This window comes from Chenopodium album, chromosome 21 (genome assembly GCF_948465745.1).
Source record: "Chenopodium album chromosome 21, dcCheAlbu1.1, whole genome shotgun sequence".
NCBI classification, from domain to species: domain Eukaryota; kingdom Viridiplantae; phylum Streptophyta; class Magnoliopsida; order Caryophyllales; family Amaranthaceae; genus Chenopodium; species Chenopodium album.
In genome coordinates, this window is record NC_137854.1 from 40,090,981 (window position 1) to 40,109,695 (window position 18,715).

At 34.7% G+C, this 18,715-nt stretch overlaps 2 protein-coding genes across 2 annotated transcripts; one reads left to right on the forward strand and one right to left on the reverse strand.

Moving 5' to 3' along the window:
• Nucleotides 1-382: 382 nt before the first annotated feature.
• LOC145600087 (putative methyltransferase PMT2) lies at nucleotides 383-6,340 on the reverse strand. Its single transcript, XM_081655937.1, has 7 exons — nucleotides 5,808-6,340; nucleotides 4,585-5,233; nucleotides 4,238-4,448; nucleotides 3,722-4,013; nucleotides 1,791-2,165; nucleotides 1,586-1,663; nucleotides 383-975 (listed from the first exon to the last, which is right to left on the reverse strand). The coding sequence occupies exons 2-7, from the start codon at nucleotides 5,224-5,226 to the stop codon at nucleotides 741-743; spliced, it is 1,833 nt and encodes a 610-aa protein (XP_081512063.1). The 5' UTR covers nucleotides 5,227-5,233; nucleotides 5,808-6,340; the 3' UTR covers nucleotides 383-740.
• A 5,559-nt stretch (nucleotides 6,341-11,899) lies between these two features.
• Nucleotides 11,900-18,249, forward strand: LOC145602076 (uncharacterized). The gene is made up of 10 exons (XM_081658212.1): nucleotides 11,900-12,299; nucleotides 12,621-12,712; nucleotides 13,958-14,065; nucleotides 14,923-15,005; nucleotides 15,247-15,380; nucleotides 15,958-16,007; nucleotides 16,192-16,284; nucleotides 16,554-16,645; nucleotides 17,314-17,420; nucleotides 17,852-18,249. Exons 1-10 carry the CDS (start codon nucleotides 12,042-12,044, stop codon nucleotides 17,891-17,893), a joined length of 1,059 nt encoding a protein of 352 aa, XP_081514338.1. The 5' UTR covers nucleotides 11,900-12,041; the 3' UTR covers nucleotides 17,894-18,249.
• Nucleotides 18,250-18,715: the final 466 nt, after the last annotated feature.

The window sequence follows — 18,715 nt, forward strand, 5'->3', positions numbered from 1 at the left end:
AATTGACACAAGTCACATAACCTATAAGCTTTTTGTGATATTGGAACAACATTTTACTAATTTTAGGGGGAAAACTTTCAAAACTTTATAGGTTATGTCAAGGAAGTAAGACAGTACATTCTGTAAGGCCTCATTGAGGTTCAGCATATCTCAAATGGACTGCTCCATCCAAAGTACAACAGCCTCAACTGCAAACCAATTATCTTTCCTTTTTGTTTTTCCATTTTATTTTGTCCTTGTGTTTTTAATTTACAATGATAATGGGGAGAACTAATGAAAATTGTAAAGGATGTAATATCGTTAAACAGAAATTTGCAATATGAGTAATAATTTAGACAGATTTTTTTTTTTTTTTTTTTTTTTTTTTTGACAATACAGTAAATAAGTTGCGAGTACAGATTAAATAAAAATTGAAGAGTATAGAGTACATGTAACACATATAAAAATCAAAACTAATTAATCTCTTTCTTTCTCCTAACAAAACAGTACTATAATTAGCTATTGCTTAGAAACTAATTACTAAGAAGGGTAGCCATAAATCGAAGCAGACAAATACACGAGGGCATCGACTCATCTAGCAGGGTGTTGAAAAAATACATTTGCTGAAGCAAATCAATGAAAAGAAGTGCACACACCCAGTAGCTTAAGGGTGATATTCAATTCAGAACGCTCGTTACTGATTTGAATTATGAGATGCCGAGGGAATTGCATGGGTACTCACTAGTTTTGTTTTGGCATAATCATTGGGTGGATGTACTATTACCTCCATCAACGGTCCAGTACTGCTTAACTGCAACCAGTATCTTCTCAGGAACCAATGGACCATCCTCGTGATCCACCAATCTCGTGTCCCACCTCATCCCAGCTACTATCTTTTTCACCTTTACCAACACGTCCACTTCATCCCGAATTATTACTGCTCCTTCGGGACGCAATATGCGGTCCATCTCAAGAAGTATGTCTTCCAAGTTGCACCTGCATTCATCGGATGAAAATCTTCAGAATTATAAGGAGTAAGGACAAAGAAGACAATGACTTTCCAGTAAGTATAGACCACAACGCCTTGGTAATTAAGGCAGGGGGTGAAGACAACAATTTTAATCTTTCAGTCTCTTTCAGACAGCTTAAGTTAGTTTGTAACTCCACTGTGCTTCGAGTTATAAGCTAAATTGGATAATAATAACAAACAGCTGATACACCACCAGACAAAGTAAGAAGTGGTCACACCACTAACGAAACAGCAATTGTGTTTATATAATTTATACTACTAACTGCATGGGTTGGAGAAAAAAGTACATTTTCCTGACTAAAATAATTCATCTCTTCTTCTTCTTCTTCTTCGCCTTGAACGCCTTAATCCCATTAATGGGGTCGGCTACATGAACCAACATGGGGACTTCCCAGGAGGTCACCCATCCTAGTACAATTCTCAATCATTGTGGCTCATGCCAAGCGATGTGACTCCACATGTTTGATATGGAATACAACGAAGATATCCAAAAAATTTTGATACAGTAGTAACATAAGTAGTATTTGAAAACAAAGAAATGATAGCTTCAAATTCAATGGCAACGTTTTGACTTACTTGTTTTTGTATAGACTGAAGACGCCATTAGCATGAATCAAGTCATATGTTCTTGGGTATGTAGAGAAACCCTCACACCTGCAACATAAAGGGGTTTCATGTCAATGGAAACCTAGAATATACATAGAAAACTACTGACATATTCACTGCAAGCAATGTCCAGAAAGAAACTTTGCATGTTCAAAAGCTGGAAATCATCACTAACCAGTCGTGATAGATGCCAACTAGTCCTCGTTCATATACAACACCCAAGGTATTCTTTTCAGCTATAGTCGGCATGACATTCATAACCCACAATTTGGAAGAATGGATTGCAGCAGCAAAACCTCCTAACCCAGCATTCATATCCATTATGTTGCGGTATCTTCCAGTATCAAGTAGGCTATTGATTCTTTTATACGCCTTTACATGCTTCTTCCACAGACTATTGTCCTTCAAGTAATCATCAACTGATATTCCAGGGACAGATCCACTAGCTATCCTGGGAGGTACAGCATACAGCCTCTCAGGGAATGGCTTCAGCCTATCGCCAGAACCATCATTAGGAATTGGAGTAATACAAGTCTCCATTTTCTTGTACCTGAAAACAAGACAAAGGAGCAAGCTAAGAAACCAAGCCAATAAAAGAGATTAAGAGAGACTCACAGCACGTTAAGACATGGACAACTTGTTAGACAAAACTCACAAGTCACAACCAACCTTGCTGCTAAAAGGTTTAAGTTTAATGAATGCTTAGTTACACATAATATTTATCTAAAACATTTCTAATCGCCATAATTCATCATTTATGCATACTCAAAGCCTGCAAATAGTATTAGTATGTAGTGTTAAAAGCTACAGCCATTAATAACTTATATACAAGACTCAAAAATCATCATTGTCGCTAAGAGGTTCAATGATTCCTTAGACATATTATTGTATTTAATCATATTCATTTACCATTATTATTTGACACTCATGAATTATCAAAGGACCAGTATGTAATTTGAAAGTCACACATATACAAAGTTCACTGACATTTTTTATCATCAAGGAATTAATGAGATAGGAAAGAGAGGATACAAATAGAGATTCTTGTCCACATGATTTAATCACACTAATTATTTTCCCCATCAGAGGTTTTATAATTAGAATTCAATCAACAAATTTAAAGTAGCTCGGCTTTCATACTGTTGGTCTTGACAATCCAGTATTAGAACACCATAAACAAAACTTTTGACTTGAGGATAAAGCAACTCATACAACTATAAACCTGGATTTCAAAAGTGCACAAGGACATTCACATTTATTTCTACTTTCCAAGACACTTCACCAAAACTGGTATCGCTTGGGTGAGAATCAGAAACCAAGGACCTCACTGACGTATGCACATGTCATATACTATTATGTTGCTAGAGATGGAATATAGACTGCACATGGTAGATAGAAGTCTCTTTATTTCCATCAAGAAAATAGTCAAGATAAGAAGGATATTTCCTACAAGAGATTATAAAAAGGCTGGGTGCTAATTTTGTGATGGATGTGAAGGAATTTCCAACAGCAGCAGTTTCTTTAGTACCCCAGAGGTTCTCTTCACTGATAGAGCAGCAAAGCAGATCAGAACAAAGATAGCATAACCCACATCAAATTCAAATCTTATTTGGCAAGAGAAACAAATAATGACACTCATACTCCTAATATAGCATCACATTTATAAGGCGTTGCCGTTCCTAACATCTTTTTAAACAGCAAGTCCTCTTTGTGTATCAATACTAAGCTGCATCACATAGTACATGACGTGACAATTGATGTGGCACGAGAAGTCCATTTCTTAGTAGTACACTAGTGCTCCTCGTAATTCAAAATAACAAAGGTATTTCTTAGACAGGCCTTGAACCTTTAACTCTGAAAGCCACTCATCAATTACCATGCCACAAAAAGAGTTCAAAATTTCATGACAATAATGTTAATATAGAGTACACTCAAATTCCTAGGCACCTCCATACAGCACCCTTATTTGAGTTTGAAAACACCATGCAGCATCCAAACCAGATATTAGTTTCAATTATTAAAACTGAAAGGCCTGAAAACTACAAATAAGAAGTACGATAGAGAAAAGGAAGTTAAGAAGTAAAATTTATCAAGACAGAAGCATACCAAACTTCATCGGGATTGGATTTACAAACGGTAGCCTGGGACTCTTCTAGTTTACTGCGACATTTATCAGCATCAAGACTCTTTTGCCAGACAGCTATTTCACCCTTCTCGTGTCTCTTTTCCCAACAAAGAAGTTTAGCCACTTTTTCAATGTTATCTTGTTCTTTCTGCAAATCCTCCTTTGGACGTTGCCATGCTTTGTAGTTATTCTTATAGTTGATAGGGGGGCCTGAAAGCACCCAGTAGCCACCTGGTCTAAGAACACGATCAACTTCCATCATATACATTCCAGCTGCAAAAGGAAAGAACAAAAATGTGGCATATTAGCTAATGCAAGTACAGGGCAGTTATAATTGAAAAAAATCTATTGAGATCCTCAAGCATGGCTCATATATTTACACAACCGCTCCAATTACAAGGAGACGAGACCACAAGTTACATTTCAAGGAGCACAAAGCTACAAAACCAAATGATCATTCATCAATCAAAATGACAGCACAGCCCCCAAAATCTCACCATTTCCACCCCATGGAATTAAGCAACGAGAACAATGTGCCATATCAAAAGCATTTGATGGATACGGCATTTTTATTGTTCCAAGAACGCCTATAACAGCAGGTACTCCCCTTTCAAGTGCAAACTGAACTTGAGCCTCGTGAGAATCTCTAGGTGCAAATGACATTGCAATAACATTTCTGCTCCAAAGGTATGCTCCCCAACTTGCAACCTAGTACAATCACAAAAGTCAGCAGGAAAATACAACACTTGCAGAAAAATTAATTTTTCCTACCTCGTCAAACAAGAACTATATGATGACAAATTGACAATGGAGATCTAATGAAAGATGAGAAATTCAAACATACCCCACATCCAGTGTCTAGAGCTGTCCTGACTGTCCCATTCTTCATTGGAATTACAGAAGCTAGCTGATCAATATATTTATCTGCTCCTTGAGGAAATTGTGTCCCGCCGCCTGGGAACCTGAAGACATTTCCTTCGTATTGGATCCAGTTTTGAATAGCCTTCTCCACTGTCAAAGCTTTGTAAGGAGCATTCGCGAATGGTACATAATCACGGCTCTTAGGCCATGGAAATGGAGTTACATATCCCTTTGGTGCTGGTACTAGACAATGCAATTTCTCTTCCTCGGGGGGACAATGCCTTTCTCTATAAACCATATTATCTCTTGGGAACATCATCGCACGCTTTTGATCTTGGCATGGAGTGTAATCGGTGTATTTAGCCTTGCATGGCTCAAACACTTTCGTATCAATAGTAGAATCCCCAGTCTTAACCTCTCCACCATGATGAGTCTCGAAATTCAAGTTTGATAGCACCGCACAATCCGCCCCACTTTTAGTAATCTCCATAGCAATGCTATCTCCCTTCCCAAACCCACTTCTCTGCCATGCCCCCAATAGATAAAAGAAACCACATAAACCAACTATGATAAATATAGATATAGAACTCCTTGTCCTACTGTCACCAGACGTTTTGTTCGCCATTTTCCGCCTGCAATTGTCCCCATTAATTTCAACTTCGGTCAATCAAATATTGAAAAACAGCATAAAGAACTAATATTCATAGGATAACCAACACCTCCCACACACCCAATGCTGATCCTGGATCAATTTTGATTTTCGATTCACTAAATGTTAATCTAATTAGCTGACGGTAAACAAACACATCATCTATGTTAATAAAACCCCAAAACTTTTACAAAATGAATACTAAAACAAGTTGGATTTTCTCATCGGATAAAGAAAGCAACAAAAACAATCAGTAAACTCAATTATTGCCAATTATGCATCTAATTTCTATTTATAACCAAATTAACAATATTTAATGAACAAATAGACAAATCAAAGCTGAACCCCACCAGATCGAGATCAAATCAAACCAAATCTAAACTACAAATCAAAAACCCCATCTTGCAATATCCAATTAACAAATTACCCATTTAAAAGAAATTAACAATGCAGCAAATTAACAACCCAATTCACAAACCTCTTTTTAAGAAATTAAAAACACAACAATTGAATAGAACTATGCAATAAATATTATAAATTGAAATAAAAAAACTTACCAAAAGCATCAATTAAGTGGGGAATAGAGAAAAACAGCGGACTCAATCAAAATAACAATTCCAATTGGCGACTTCTTCTTCCTCTGCTGCTACTCAAAAAACAGAGATCGACACAGAATTGCGATGAAATCGAAAATCGTGGCAAACCCAGAAAAATTGGGGGAAATTAAATCAATAAAATCAATCAAAAAGAAATCAAATCAAACAAATTAAAAAAAAAAAACCCTAAACTTGTTTTTTTTTTAATAAATTTTTTCTTGAACAAATTATCCCCAAACTATCTTTTCTGCCTACTACAGCTATAAGTAGAAAGAGTAGGAGAGCTGAAGTGAGAAAAGGGAGTGTAGTACAATTATAGTGGCGTTCAACTGAAGAATGAAAGATTGAATTTTTATTTATTTTTGAAAGCAAAGATTGATTTTTTAAGATGAAAGCAGATCTGATTATTATGGGATGTGGGTCCCACGCGTTAATTACAGAGTGATGGAGGAGAGAGAAAGAAGAGAGAGAAAGGCAACGGAGTTAACGGCGTGAAACAAGGGTTTGGTTTTTCATAGGATGTTTTTGGGAGATTTTTGTCACTGTTAACAAAACAATCAACTCGTCTTCCTATGTTAAATTGTTAATTACAGTACTCATTGCTACTGTCACTTCAATTCTATTTTACTCAACTAGTGGATGGATGAATGAATGTACTCAATTTAGTATCTTATCTCATGTGCTATCCAAATCAATATGCTTGCCTTTGTAAATGAGATAATTTCACCTCTAGTCTCGCTTTCATGTCGGTGATTACGAGTCGTTTTCAAATCGATGGTTGCAGATTGTCACAACACACCAGATTTTAACTATATTCTTGAAAATTTCGTGAGTTTTTCTTTAAATGCACTTTCTCTGATTAATAATCGAAAAATCTATATTAATGTATGAATATAACTCAATTGGGGACTAGCTATGGAGAAAAGTAATGATAGAGTGATTGTTATGAAGTGATAAATAGTGGTTAAAGATTATTTAATTCTCGTGATAAGGGCCTGTTCTCATTGATTGAACTCAGCTGAACTGAACTGAACTGAACTCAGCTGAACTGAACTGAACTGAACTCGGCTGAACTGAACTGAAATGAATATTTTATAAGAGAAGAAAATTAGGAGCTGAACTGAACTGAACTCAGCTGAACTCAGCTGAACTGAACTGAACTGAACTGAACTGAATTTCAACATAAGAGAACAGGCCCTAAGTTTTGATAAGTTTTAATTATTGTGAATTTGTTCATGTATGTGTACTATTGTGTAGAGATGGCAATAAGTTAAGGAAATGCTTAAGCCAAAACTATTATCTTCTTCTTTAGGGAATTGCATGTGTAGATGGTGGGGATTTCTCTCATTAGGTTGGACAAGGTTTTCTTGTTGATTAAGGAGGAAGAGTTTTCTAAATTGCATATGAAATCTCATTAGTTTAGATGCAAGAGGATAATGACAACACATGATTAAAGAAAGATGACTAGTGACCTTTTTGTAGAAGGCTGATGGGTGGTTGTTAACAAGATTGTAAAGATCAAAACATGTCACAAATCACCTACTAACCCACTATGTAACATTGAGTTGTGGTAATAGTGTTCATGTGTTTAAAATGTGTATTCCACAAACATTTCTTAGCTTTCTCATACATTATTATTTTTTCAATATGGGCCAAGCTCACTATGTAAGTTTGATTAAAAATTCCAACATGAAATTGTCACACCTATGAGGCTTTGCCCTCTCATTAATTAAAATGGGATAAACATTAACCCACTAATATTTTAATATGTTTTAATTCGTTTATTTTAAAATTTAAATGAGACAACGCAAGATGTGAAGCTGACTAATATTTTTTGGGAATGCGCATCTCTTTTAGGGCTTGTTCACATTTACTGAACTGAGCTGAACTGAACTGATTGGAGCTGAACTGAACTGAATTGAATTGAGCTGAAATGAATATTTTATGAGAAAGGGAAATTAGGAGCTGAACTGAACTGAACTAAACTGATTAGAGCTGAACTCAACTGATTAGAGCTGAACTGAACTAAAATTAAGTAAATGTGAACAGATCCTTAGTGTCAATGTTGTTAAGATATATATGTATATATATTCTGCAACTGTAATTTAGCTAAGCATATATTTAGATTGATATGATTGTAATTAGTTCCTAAATATGTGCCTTGTATTATGGCTAGCAATATGCGGCTATCTTGTATATATTGAGAAGTCAGTGAATGAAATCCCTTGAGGAAAATATTCCACAAACTCTTTCACGGTATCAGTTGCCTACGGCACGATTTCCTTCATCTTCCGCTGCTTTCCTCGGCTATTTTTTTTAATTGCTCACGTTTTCTTTCCATCTTTTCCATCTAATCTCTTCTCTTCTCTGTTTTTCACCATTGGTGAATCTAAGTCTCAATATCACCCTGCTCTCCTTGTTGTCCCTAACATCAAGGCAAACATTCCCATTACTCTAGAAATGGCAAATATGCAATACTCTACGTGGGCGGAGTTGTTCAAGCTTCACGCAAAATCTCATCGGGTCCTTCACCATATCATTCCCCATGCTGAAGGCAAGGAGAAAGTTCCGTCTACCGAGGAAGAAAAGGAACTATGGCAGACCCTTGATGCCGCAGTTTTATCGTGGCTCTATGGTACTATCTCAACTGACCTTATCAACACCGTTATCGAACCAGATGCAACAGCAATGGAAATATGGAATAGGTTGCGTGACCTATTTCAGGACAATAAACATTCTAGGGTTGTGACTCTTGAGCAGGAGTTTTCAACCACGAATTTAGAGGACCTTCTTAATTCTCGGCTTATTGTCAGCGTTAACATGATTCATTTGACAATCCTAATTGTTCACTTGACAATCCTAATTTAGAGGACTTTCCTAAAGTTAACATGATTCATTTGACAATCCTAATTGTTCACTTGATCATTTAGTTCACTTTGGCTTACTACACATGGTAAAAGACACAATTCATGCTTCAAATCTTGAAAAGACTAGATATAGTACTTCCTCCGTTTCTTTTTAGTTGACGCGTTTTTTTAGTCACGTTTGCCAATGCACTTATTCAATCATTAATATCTTTAATTATCGATAAGCAAAAATTATGAAAAGTTGATATTTTGAAAGGATATAACGTGACGAATCTAACAAGATCCCACATGATGATTATATTTTTCATTACGTATAAAGCACAAAACACGGTCAAAGGAAGGTGTGTGAATAGTGCTAAAGTCAAAACGTGTCAACTAAATAAAAACGGATGTAGTATATGATAAGTATGCATTCTATTTCGTGGTATGAAGTATGTGGATAGAAATACAAGGTAACCTTTGTACTGTTGAGTGTTTTAGGCTTCTTGTCAATATATAATTAGTAACCCACACTCTAAAAGAAATCTACATGTCATATGGCGCTCTTCATCTATCATTTATTGTTTTTCTTTATATGTCATGTCATCATATCTATACTTAGTATTTAAAAACACAAACCACAAATTTTTCATATGACACATGGCATCACAATTCACAAGTCACTCATCACCCTATATGCCACATGACACCTCTCTTAATATGTATATTTAAATCTTAATGCAACTTGCAAATTCAAGTAAGAAAATAAAGTGTTTCATTTTCACCATAATAAAATAATGTTCAATTAATTAGTATACATTACATAAACATATGAATTTTTATAAAAATTGTCTTTTCATATCCTAGACTTTAAATATAATTTAAATTAATATGTCATTTCATATCCTAGACTTTAAATATAATTTAAATTAATATGTCATTTCATATCCCACATTCTTTCATGTATATATATCTAACTAAATTCCTTCATGTTCTCACTATTTTTTCTTTTAAGTTTTAGAAATGAAACAATTACTTTGTATAAAAGCATACCTACTATGAATATGATTAACCCAAGTAACAACCCGTACATTGTACGGGCCAAAAGGCTAGTTTAGATTCAAAAAGTTGCAAGTGTAATTTGCAAAAGATTCGATTATACAACCTCAAAGGCTTAACATTGGATGTCTTGCCACTAAGCTACTTGTATACCATATATAATTTCATGTTTCTATTGCAACAAATGATCAACATGTAGTATGTAGTGAATGATAATTGAAATATATTAACTGACGCTTTGTTTGGATAGCAAATAAGGAAGGAAAGGAAGGGGAGAGAAATAGGAGGAGGGGAAGGAGAGAGAAAGGGAGGGGGAGGTGAAATCCATTTTCTCTCCGAATTTCTCTTATTTCGGAAGGATTATACTTATTAAAGAGAGAGAGAAAATGGATCCCTCCTCCTTTTCCTTGATTACCTCAATTATTTACTCAAACAAGAGAGTTTGTCCCCCTCCCTTTCTTTTCCTTCCATTTTCTTCTATCCAAATAAAGTGTAAGAGAAAAATGATCATGTAAAGAAACATATACTACGTGTAGGTGTTAATTTTGTGTAATGAAGCGAGGTAGGTATCGCCTGAACCCAAATAATGGTTAATTCTAAGAGTACAAGTTTAATTAAACTTGTCCTAAAATGATCACTAAACGTCTTCCTCTTATCATGGTGGTTGATACTAGTTAATTCTAAGAGTACAAGTTTAATTGAAGTTATCCTAAAATGGTCACTAAACGTCTTCCTTTTATCATGTGTGGTTTCTAAGTCAATAGCACCCATATTTCAACGAGAAGTAGTAAATTATAACTTTTTATTTTTCACTTCCTCCATTTTTTTTAATACTAACACTTGTGATATTATGAACTCTTAGGTAATTTTTAGAGTAGAAATAGATAGAAAAAAAAAATAATAAAAAGAGCCCGTGTAATATTATAGAGTTTTTTTTTTTTTTTTTTTTTTTTTTTTTTTTTTTTTTTTTTTTTTTTTTTTAAAGTGATGTACTCCATTTATATAAAAAAAAATGGATCTACAAAAGCAGAGGAAGTACTAAATCTAGCCTTATCTAAAATCATAAAAAAAAAAAATTAAAATAACTAATATATATTTATAAAAAGCTATATATATATGTGTGTGCCCCATTAATTCAACTCTAAATTTAACAAATACATTCAAACAAAGGTTTCCTTTAGTTTGTTGAAGCCATGATTGTTGAATTGATCTTGAACTGTGCACGGTAGTCGGTGGTACATCTATCGTACACCCTGAAATATACAACCTTTATAGAGAGATAGTCTAACGAGGGTGTAAATGAACAAAAGCTGATCAATAAACTGAACTACTCTTTTATTTATGTTCATGAGCTACTCGTTTGAAGTGATAAAATATGATATCTCAAAGATGGAAAATGCTTTTATGTGAAAGCTTTGATGTAGATTGATTATTTTATAAATTATTGACTTATTCCAATTGTTAATTTAAATCTAAATTTGATAATTAAGATTTAATTATTATGCCGATTATAAGATTTTCAAATGTCAAAAGTACAAAGCTCATTTATCATAGAAGCTCGTTTTATAATTAAGCTTGTTCATGAAAAATACTCGTTTAATAAATTAGTTGCTCACAAACCGTTCACGAGCACTATAGTGTACTAAATGAATCGAGCTTGAGCATATGTTTGAGCTCAGCTGAAAGCGATCGTGTTCGGACTCAGTTAAGTTAAATGAAGTTAAACCACAATAAGGTGTTCAGGTTCTACTTGGCTCGGCCCAAGAGCTTTAAGACTTGTGTATTATTTTAAGCCTTTATAGATATTGTGCTTACCTTGTTTTAAAGCATCCTCACCAAACCAAGAGACCCTCAAAAGACGCCTTCATCTTGTCGGTTCTGCTTGTGCCCGCTTCGAAGCATCGGCCATCACAAGCCCCGACTCAGCACCCGTGGTTGATGAGTGCTTCCTTGAGATACCTTTGGTCCGTGTTGCTGTGTGCTCACGAACCTCTCTCGTTCTAAACTTGTGTCCTTGTCGTTAATAGACAAGAGTGCACCGTACGCTCCGGAGTCAGAAGTCTCGTGACAGTGAATGCCCCTATGTCTAACGATTCTTTTAATACTCGGCTCGGCCCATCTACGCCCCTACGTCTAACAATTCTTTATACTTCGTACAAATAGTAGTTGCCTAATTGGTATATTCTCTCCTTATCTTTCTTCCTTTTGCACTTCAAATCCAAAGTCATCATCAGTTGATTCATCACTCATCAGCCATCCACTCTTCTTCTATCTCCACTTTCCACCAATAATGGCGTCAACCCCATTAACTTCTACTTTTTCCTGCAATTTCTCAACCAAACTAAACTCAAATTCTTCTATAATTCGACCAAAACTAGGCACCCCCTTCTCAATTAACCGCCATTTTCACACCCTTTATCCATACCCTCCTCAGAGCTTCTTACTTCCCAAATTCACTGTTAATGGAAGATCAAAGTTGGGTTCTTCATCACGTTTACTATCAGTTTCTTGCTCTTACAATTCCCAAAACGGCAATCCTCAACCAAAGGTATCAATACCCTAATTAAATGTTGATTATTAGCTTATTTTCATCAATAAATGTTTCAATTGTTTAATTTTTGGATTATGTATGATAAAATTTGGAGAAATTTGGTGGGTTTGTTTCTGTTTCTGGGTTTGGGAATTGTTTGTTTAATTGGTGGGATGTATTGATTGATAATTAAGTGTTCTTGAGTGTGCATGTAAGTATATAACCTTGGAACGATATCGAATTTGATTGGTTATGGGATTGAAATCTTATTTGAGATGTGTATGTGGTCAGATAGTCTGGCATTGTATTGAAATTATAGTAATTGTTGTTGTTATGCAGGGAGGTGGATTGGACTGGCCAATTTTGAAGCGTTGGGATGTGCCTTGGCCATGGCAAACTGTTTCGCTTACGTCGCTTGCTTGTGGAATAAGGTTGTTTTTTCCCATTTCTTCATGCCTTTATAAATTTTGATCTATGAATTATTCTGTGGTGTGGGTGTTGTGTTATTTTTGGGAGTGGGGTGTGGTGCAGTGGTGGAGGAGAAACACGGTTTTAGTAGGAATAGGAGGATGTCATGAGAAAAATATAATTAGATGACAAGGGTATTAGTTAGTGGTTTTGTTTTGAAAAGAAGTTATATGGTAGACCATTGAGTCAAGGCACTAGGCTATCTTGCTATGAGTCTATGACCTAACCGCATACGTTGGTAGGTGAATGGTGATGATGTATCTAACTGGACTGGTGTCTGTTTCCATGTATTTAGATCAATATATTATGGAGTTACATGGTAGTCTCTTTTTGTTGGATATTTATTTTGAGGAGGTGTAATGAATGATGGAATCTACACCATTTCATTGCCATTCTTAATGCAAATTACTTGGAGGGAGCTCATTGAATAAAGGAACAACTATCACGGAAATTAGAAGCTGGGATTATGTGAAATATACTTGGAAAGGTTCTTTATTACAAAGTGTGGCCAAAATCTTGAAACTCTTGTGGACAGAATGACAGATAATGTTTACAACAAGAAGAAGAGAATAGAAAGACTGATAGTATTTGTGACTCAGGAGTAAGGACAATGACAGTATTTAATTTTGGAGCAAAAATGGAATTTTCTGTATTGTTATTGACCTTCTTAGATAGAAAGAATAGAAGTTGAAAATACAATTGATGAAGCCTAGACTGGTTTTTGATTGAAATGATGTTTCTCTCAGATATATTTTTAATGTAGATCTCTGAAATTTAATTTCATAAATCCACATCATTTTATGTAAAATGTAAAATCTCATTGATTGAGAATTTGAGGTCAATTTTTTATGGTAAGAGTGGCAGCTAATCATGCTGCATATATGCATGGCTATTTTGTGGACTGTGACTAGAGTGGAATCGATATATTTTCTATGGCAAGGCTGTCACATGTGATATTTTGTGGCGTAAAGTCAGATTGTTTAGCTTCTTTGTGGGCAAAGGCTGTTGGGGCTTTCTTAATAAATTTTTTAGGGAAAACCAAAGATATTGGGCTATTGTAGTTGGGGATTTTTCAGTTACTTGAGGACATCTTATCCTCTTTTTGTACTTTATTCTGTGTAGTTCTCCTAAAAATTTATAATAATAATAAAGCACATATGCATCTGGTTGATCTTACGTGAATGTGTAACTGATGTGGTTTTAGGCAGTTTTGTGGTAACAGGTTTGATAGAGGCTCAAGCATTGCCATATCTTGGATTTAACTTTGCGGATTTGACGTTAGATGAAAAGGCAGAACTACTATTTCTGGATCAAGGGTAAGAACTTGAAAATAAAATATAATTGTATATATATCATTTTTTGTAACTTTGTATCATGTTTTCTGCTACCTATATTATGTTGGATTTTTCTGTTTAACATAAAACCATGATTAGCTGTATGCCTGTATAGCATTATTCTATTGAGCATTTAGCATATTGCTACAATTCTACAAATCTAGCAGGAAAATATGAACCAATAAACTTCAACGGAAGATCTTCAGTTGCTGCCATAGTGCCATTACTTGCTGAAAAATCGCATCACTAGCAAATAGGCATTACAATTTCAAGTTCTCGCTTAATAACACAATTAAGGATATTTAATAATAAAACATTTGAATTAGAGTTTAAAGTAAGCCAAGTAATATCTAAAAATAAATCAACTTGCCAGTGAATAGATCAACTGAATTCTGGGATCCAATCCGAATTTTTGGAAATCAATATCTGAATCCACATCCGATATCTGCTATTTTGGATCGGATATCCGATCTGAAATGAAAACTTGAATCGGATATCCGAAAGATTGGATTGGATGCGGATCGGATTCGATTGTTTTGCACAGGTACTAATATATAGGTCTTGGCAAGTGTAGATAGCATATATATTCATGGCTGCTTTTTTAAATTAAATGTCATACCTATTATTGTATATCACACCATTTCAAATTCAAGTTGTTAGATCCTTGTGAGGTAGAGACTTGAGACATTGAAATTAGGTGAGAAAAGAAGTTGAAAACCCCGTGGTTGGAAAAAGCAGTTGGTGAACTTCCATTGATTCTAGTTTTGGTTTCTCTTTGTGATCTCAGAATTCTATTGCACCAATGATTTTAACATATAGGACATTTCTTTATTGTGCAGCATAACTACAGCAGCTGTTTTAGGAGTCCTTTTCAGTCTTACCAAGTCCTTTCAGCCACTTCCTGATGACCTCTATCGATATGGTATTCTTTTTAATTTCTTTCTTTGGCATCTACAAGTTCTAGTCGGCTCTAGTGAATCTAACCATTAAGGAAAGCTTCTTTATCGATTGAAATAATAAGTTCTGGAAATTGTTTCTTCAAATATATGTTCTAGATTAAGACTCTGCTTCACTGATTTTGAAATGATGCTTTAATTTGGAATGAGATCATAAAATTCTGGTATCTGTCAGACTCAGAATTTTGTGTGCATGAATGTTGTCAGATTTGAGAGAACCGTTCAATCTACAAAAAGGATGGCTGTTATGGGCTGGGATTGGGTTTGCTGGGGCTCTTGGAGCCATTGCATTGACAGGAGTAGCTCTGTCCTTCTTTAGTGGTGAGAACCCACAAAGAGAGGTTAGAATTATATGCTATGTTGTATATTGCTGTAATTTCTGAATTTTTTGTCTCACCTGAACTACAAAATGAAGTGCTACTTTTTTTGTTCTTCATTCATCAACTTTGTTTGTGTCATTGAACTTCTTATGGTCTTTAAGATACTAATTACTTGTATATCATTATTTCAAAGATTCGTAAGTCTGATCAGAATATTAACTTGGACACATTGGAATTAAAATAGTACTTGTATTTGCATACTAACTGAAATGCTTATGTATGTAATTATTTTACCTTTGTTCGTATTATTTAATCTTTCTTATATGTTATATTCCTGCATTTTTTTTTTTTATTGCATTCAGGTTTCTTCCATGTAATATGTGCTTAATTATAGATTTTTGTTGACCGTATATGATGATTAGGTAAGCTAGGGGGGCATGCTTTCATGTTGCACAATAGTTCCTTCTGTTATAACCCTACTGGAAGCTGGATGCTTCTCTTTATTATTTTGAGACTTCATTATGTTTCTCATGATTTTATTAGTTATTAGAACTCTAATCTTTATAGGAATGCTTACCAACTCACTTTCTTTTTTCAGACTGATGCTCTGGTTCGCTTGTTGCCATTGATTGGATCATCAGAAGTTAGGTAGCTTTCAGAAAATGCACCTTAATTATATTTCTATTTGTACTATGTGATGATGCTATCAAGATTCAGGAGTGCTGTACTTCTGGTCTTATAGGCACAAAATCTGTGTTTTAGAGCCTGGACTTTTGAACATCTTATTTATTGCCTTTTTATTTACTTATAATTTTTTCCAAATTGTTTTCAGCACAGTCTGCTTGTTGGGAGTCACTGGCTTTCTTGCTCCACTACTTGAAGAAACTGTATTTAGAGGATTTTTCATGGTATCCATGACAAAATGGTATGCTGGACTAATTTCTCTATACTTCCAGCTTCTTTTGTTCTTGATAATTCTATTCTTTTTTGGATATGTGTGGCTGGATATTTATTTTAGCACTTATGCTGCATAGTTGATATTTACGCTAAAATTGATAAAGTGAGGATGTAATGGCTCCTTGCCCCCTTACAAAAATATACAAGTAACAATTGAGGAAGGTTTTTGCTGTTATTTCTATCTTGTGTTTATAGGAAACTGTCAAGCAATCATATTTTTTTTTTAACTGGCTGCAGGATCCCAACTCCGGTAGCTGTGGTAATTAGTGCTGCTGTATTTGCACTAGCTCATTTGACTCCTGGTGAATTCCCCCAATTGTTTGTTCTTGGTATGTCAAATCTTATTGTCAATTTTTTTATATGTTTACTCATATTGCTGCACAAACTATAGTCATATATAGTGAGATCCATGGTTGTTGAATGTGATTTATGCTCTAAAGTTTTTGATTCAGATTTATGCCATATGTTGGAAAGCTTAGAGAGAATGAAAGAAAGCTTAATTATATTGTCATATTGATGTGATTTTATGAGTTTATACAGTACATGAGTAAGCAATAATATACAACTAGATACATTTGACTAGGTATATTAACTAAGAGTTAGGGATTGCACAGACAATAAACAGTAACTAATATTGGTAAGTCATCATAATCCTTTACAATTTGTACCTGTACCTAGTATTGTGGAGAAAAGGTTCCAGTGTATTAAATGGAAGATTGCAGTCCTTTAGTTTTTCTGAATTTTGAAGCAATAAATTTTCAGTTCCTGCGTTGCCTTACATTGGTGTGCCACGGATGTTCTCAGTTCATATATGTTCACATATATAGTGTTCTAGGTAATCAAATAGGAAGTCCTTTATGTTTATTGATGTTGCTTTTTGAAAGATGAACTTAAAAATAAATGCTGAATAGCCAAATCTCTAGAACTTCAATTATATCGAGATGCTAAATTTTACGCAAGTAAGAAACATACATCACAAGTTTGCATATTTTTGCAGGTACTGCTTTGGGATTATCATATGCTCAAACTCGCAATTTGCTGACACCCATCACAATTCATTCGCTCTGGAATTCTGGTGTTATCTTGCTCCTTACATTTCTTCAGGTGCATTTTGCATGCCTTCTCTTGTTTTATGGTTGGTAGATAGGTTCAACTGAAAACCAAAAGGCTCATGTCTATAATAACTTTCCCATTGTGGTGCTGTTGATTTTAATTCTCAGAGCCTGTCATTACTTCGTAGTTTATATCTCTAGTGTAAAATGTTTTGTGCTTTGTCATTCTTATTGCTTCACAGAATTTATGTCCTGTAAGTAGCGTAGATCTGTAGTCATTCAAAGGGAAGATGTTGTAGTAATCTTTGAAGTAGTATTTGTAGATGAAGAATATTCTCATTTCTTGCATTCTGTATTTCTGTTGAATGGAACAACATTTGATAAACTCTAATTATTATAAGGGAAGTAGGGAACACCTCTTGGTCTTGGATCTTGAATATTTTCCATTCCCGTGTCATAATTTTTTTATTTAATTCTTTGCAGCTCCAGGGCTATGATATCAAAGAACTTTTGCAGTCTCAATAAGGAAATACAGTAAGGAAACAGGTGTGCAACACCGTCACTTTCACACCAATCCAACCTCAATCATGGTTACCTAAATATCTTAGGTCTTACATTTCTTTGATCGTTTGACTTTCGTACTTAGGTGAAGCGCATGTCTTATACTTGTTCTTAGATCCTGCTATGTTGCAAATCTAATAGGCAGCCTAATTTTTTTTCAAGCCGAGACATGTAAATGGATAAGTATATACTGCTAATAAGTCAGGTGTACCATGAAATTTCATGGTGGTGGCCTCATAAAGTCACAAGTCATATATTGCCCTTAATATACAATACAATATTATTGTTTTATGAGATGGAGTTTATGAACTTTGGTCAGAGTTGATATTTTACCTATTTGTTTCATCCACAACTAACCACAGTTTACTTGCTTATATGCTGCCATTCTGGTCCTTCAGATCGAAATTTTCCAACATGTGTATCGATTAAATACTGGTTTATTTTTGCTCCAACCTTTGGTGCTGTATTAAGTTGATCAAATACAATTTATACGTCTTTACTAAGGCTATTTGATAAATTCGCCGAGCACAAGTGAACATAGGAGGAGAGTGTTGAAATTGCACTATAATCAGCTTCTAGTCTTGGAACATACCATTAATTCCTTTTCAACGGATATAGCCAAGGATTTTATGGTTGACACAGTCACACAATTACGTACTTATTTCCGGCAGGAAGGTTGACATTGATAAACTTGTAACAAAAGTGGGCTCTAACAGGAAGCCAAAAGCCCATTCCATATTTTGTGGGCTCAATAAATCTTGTGCTGATAAAAAGGAGAAAAAAAAA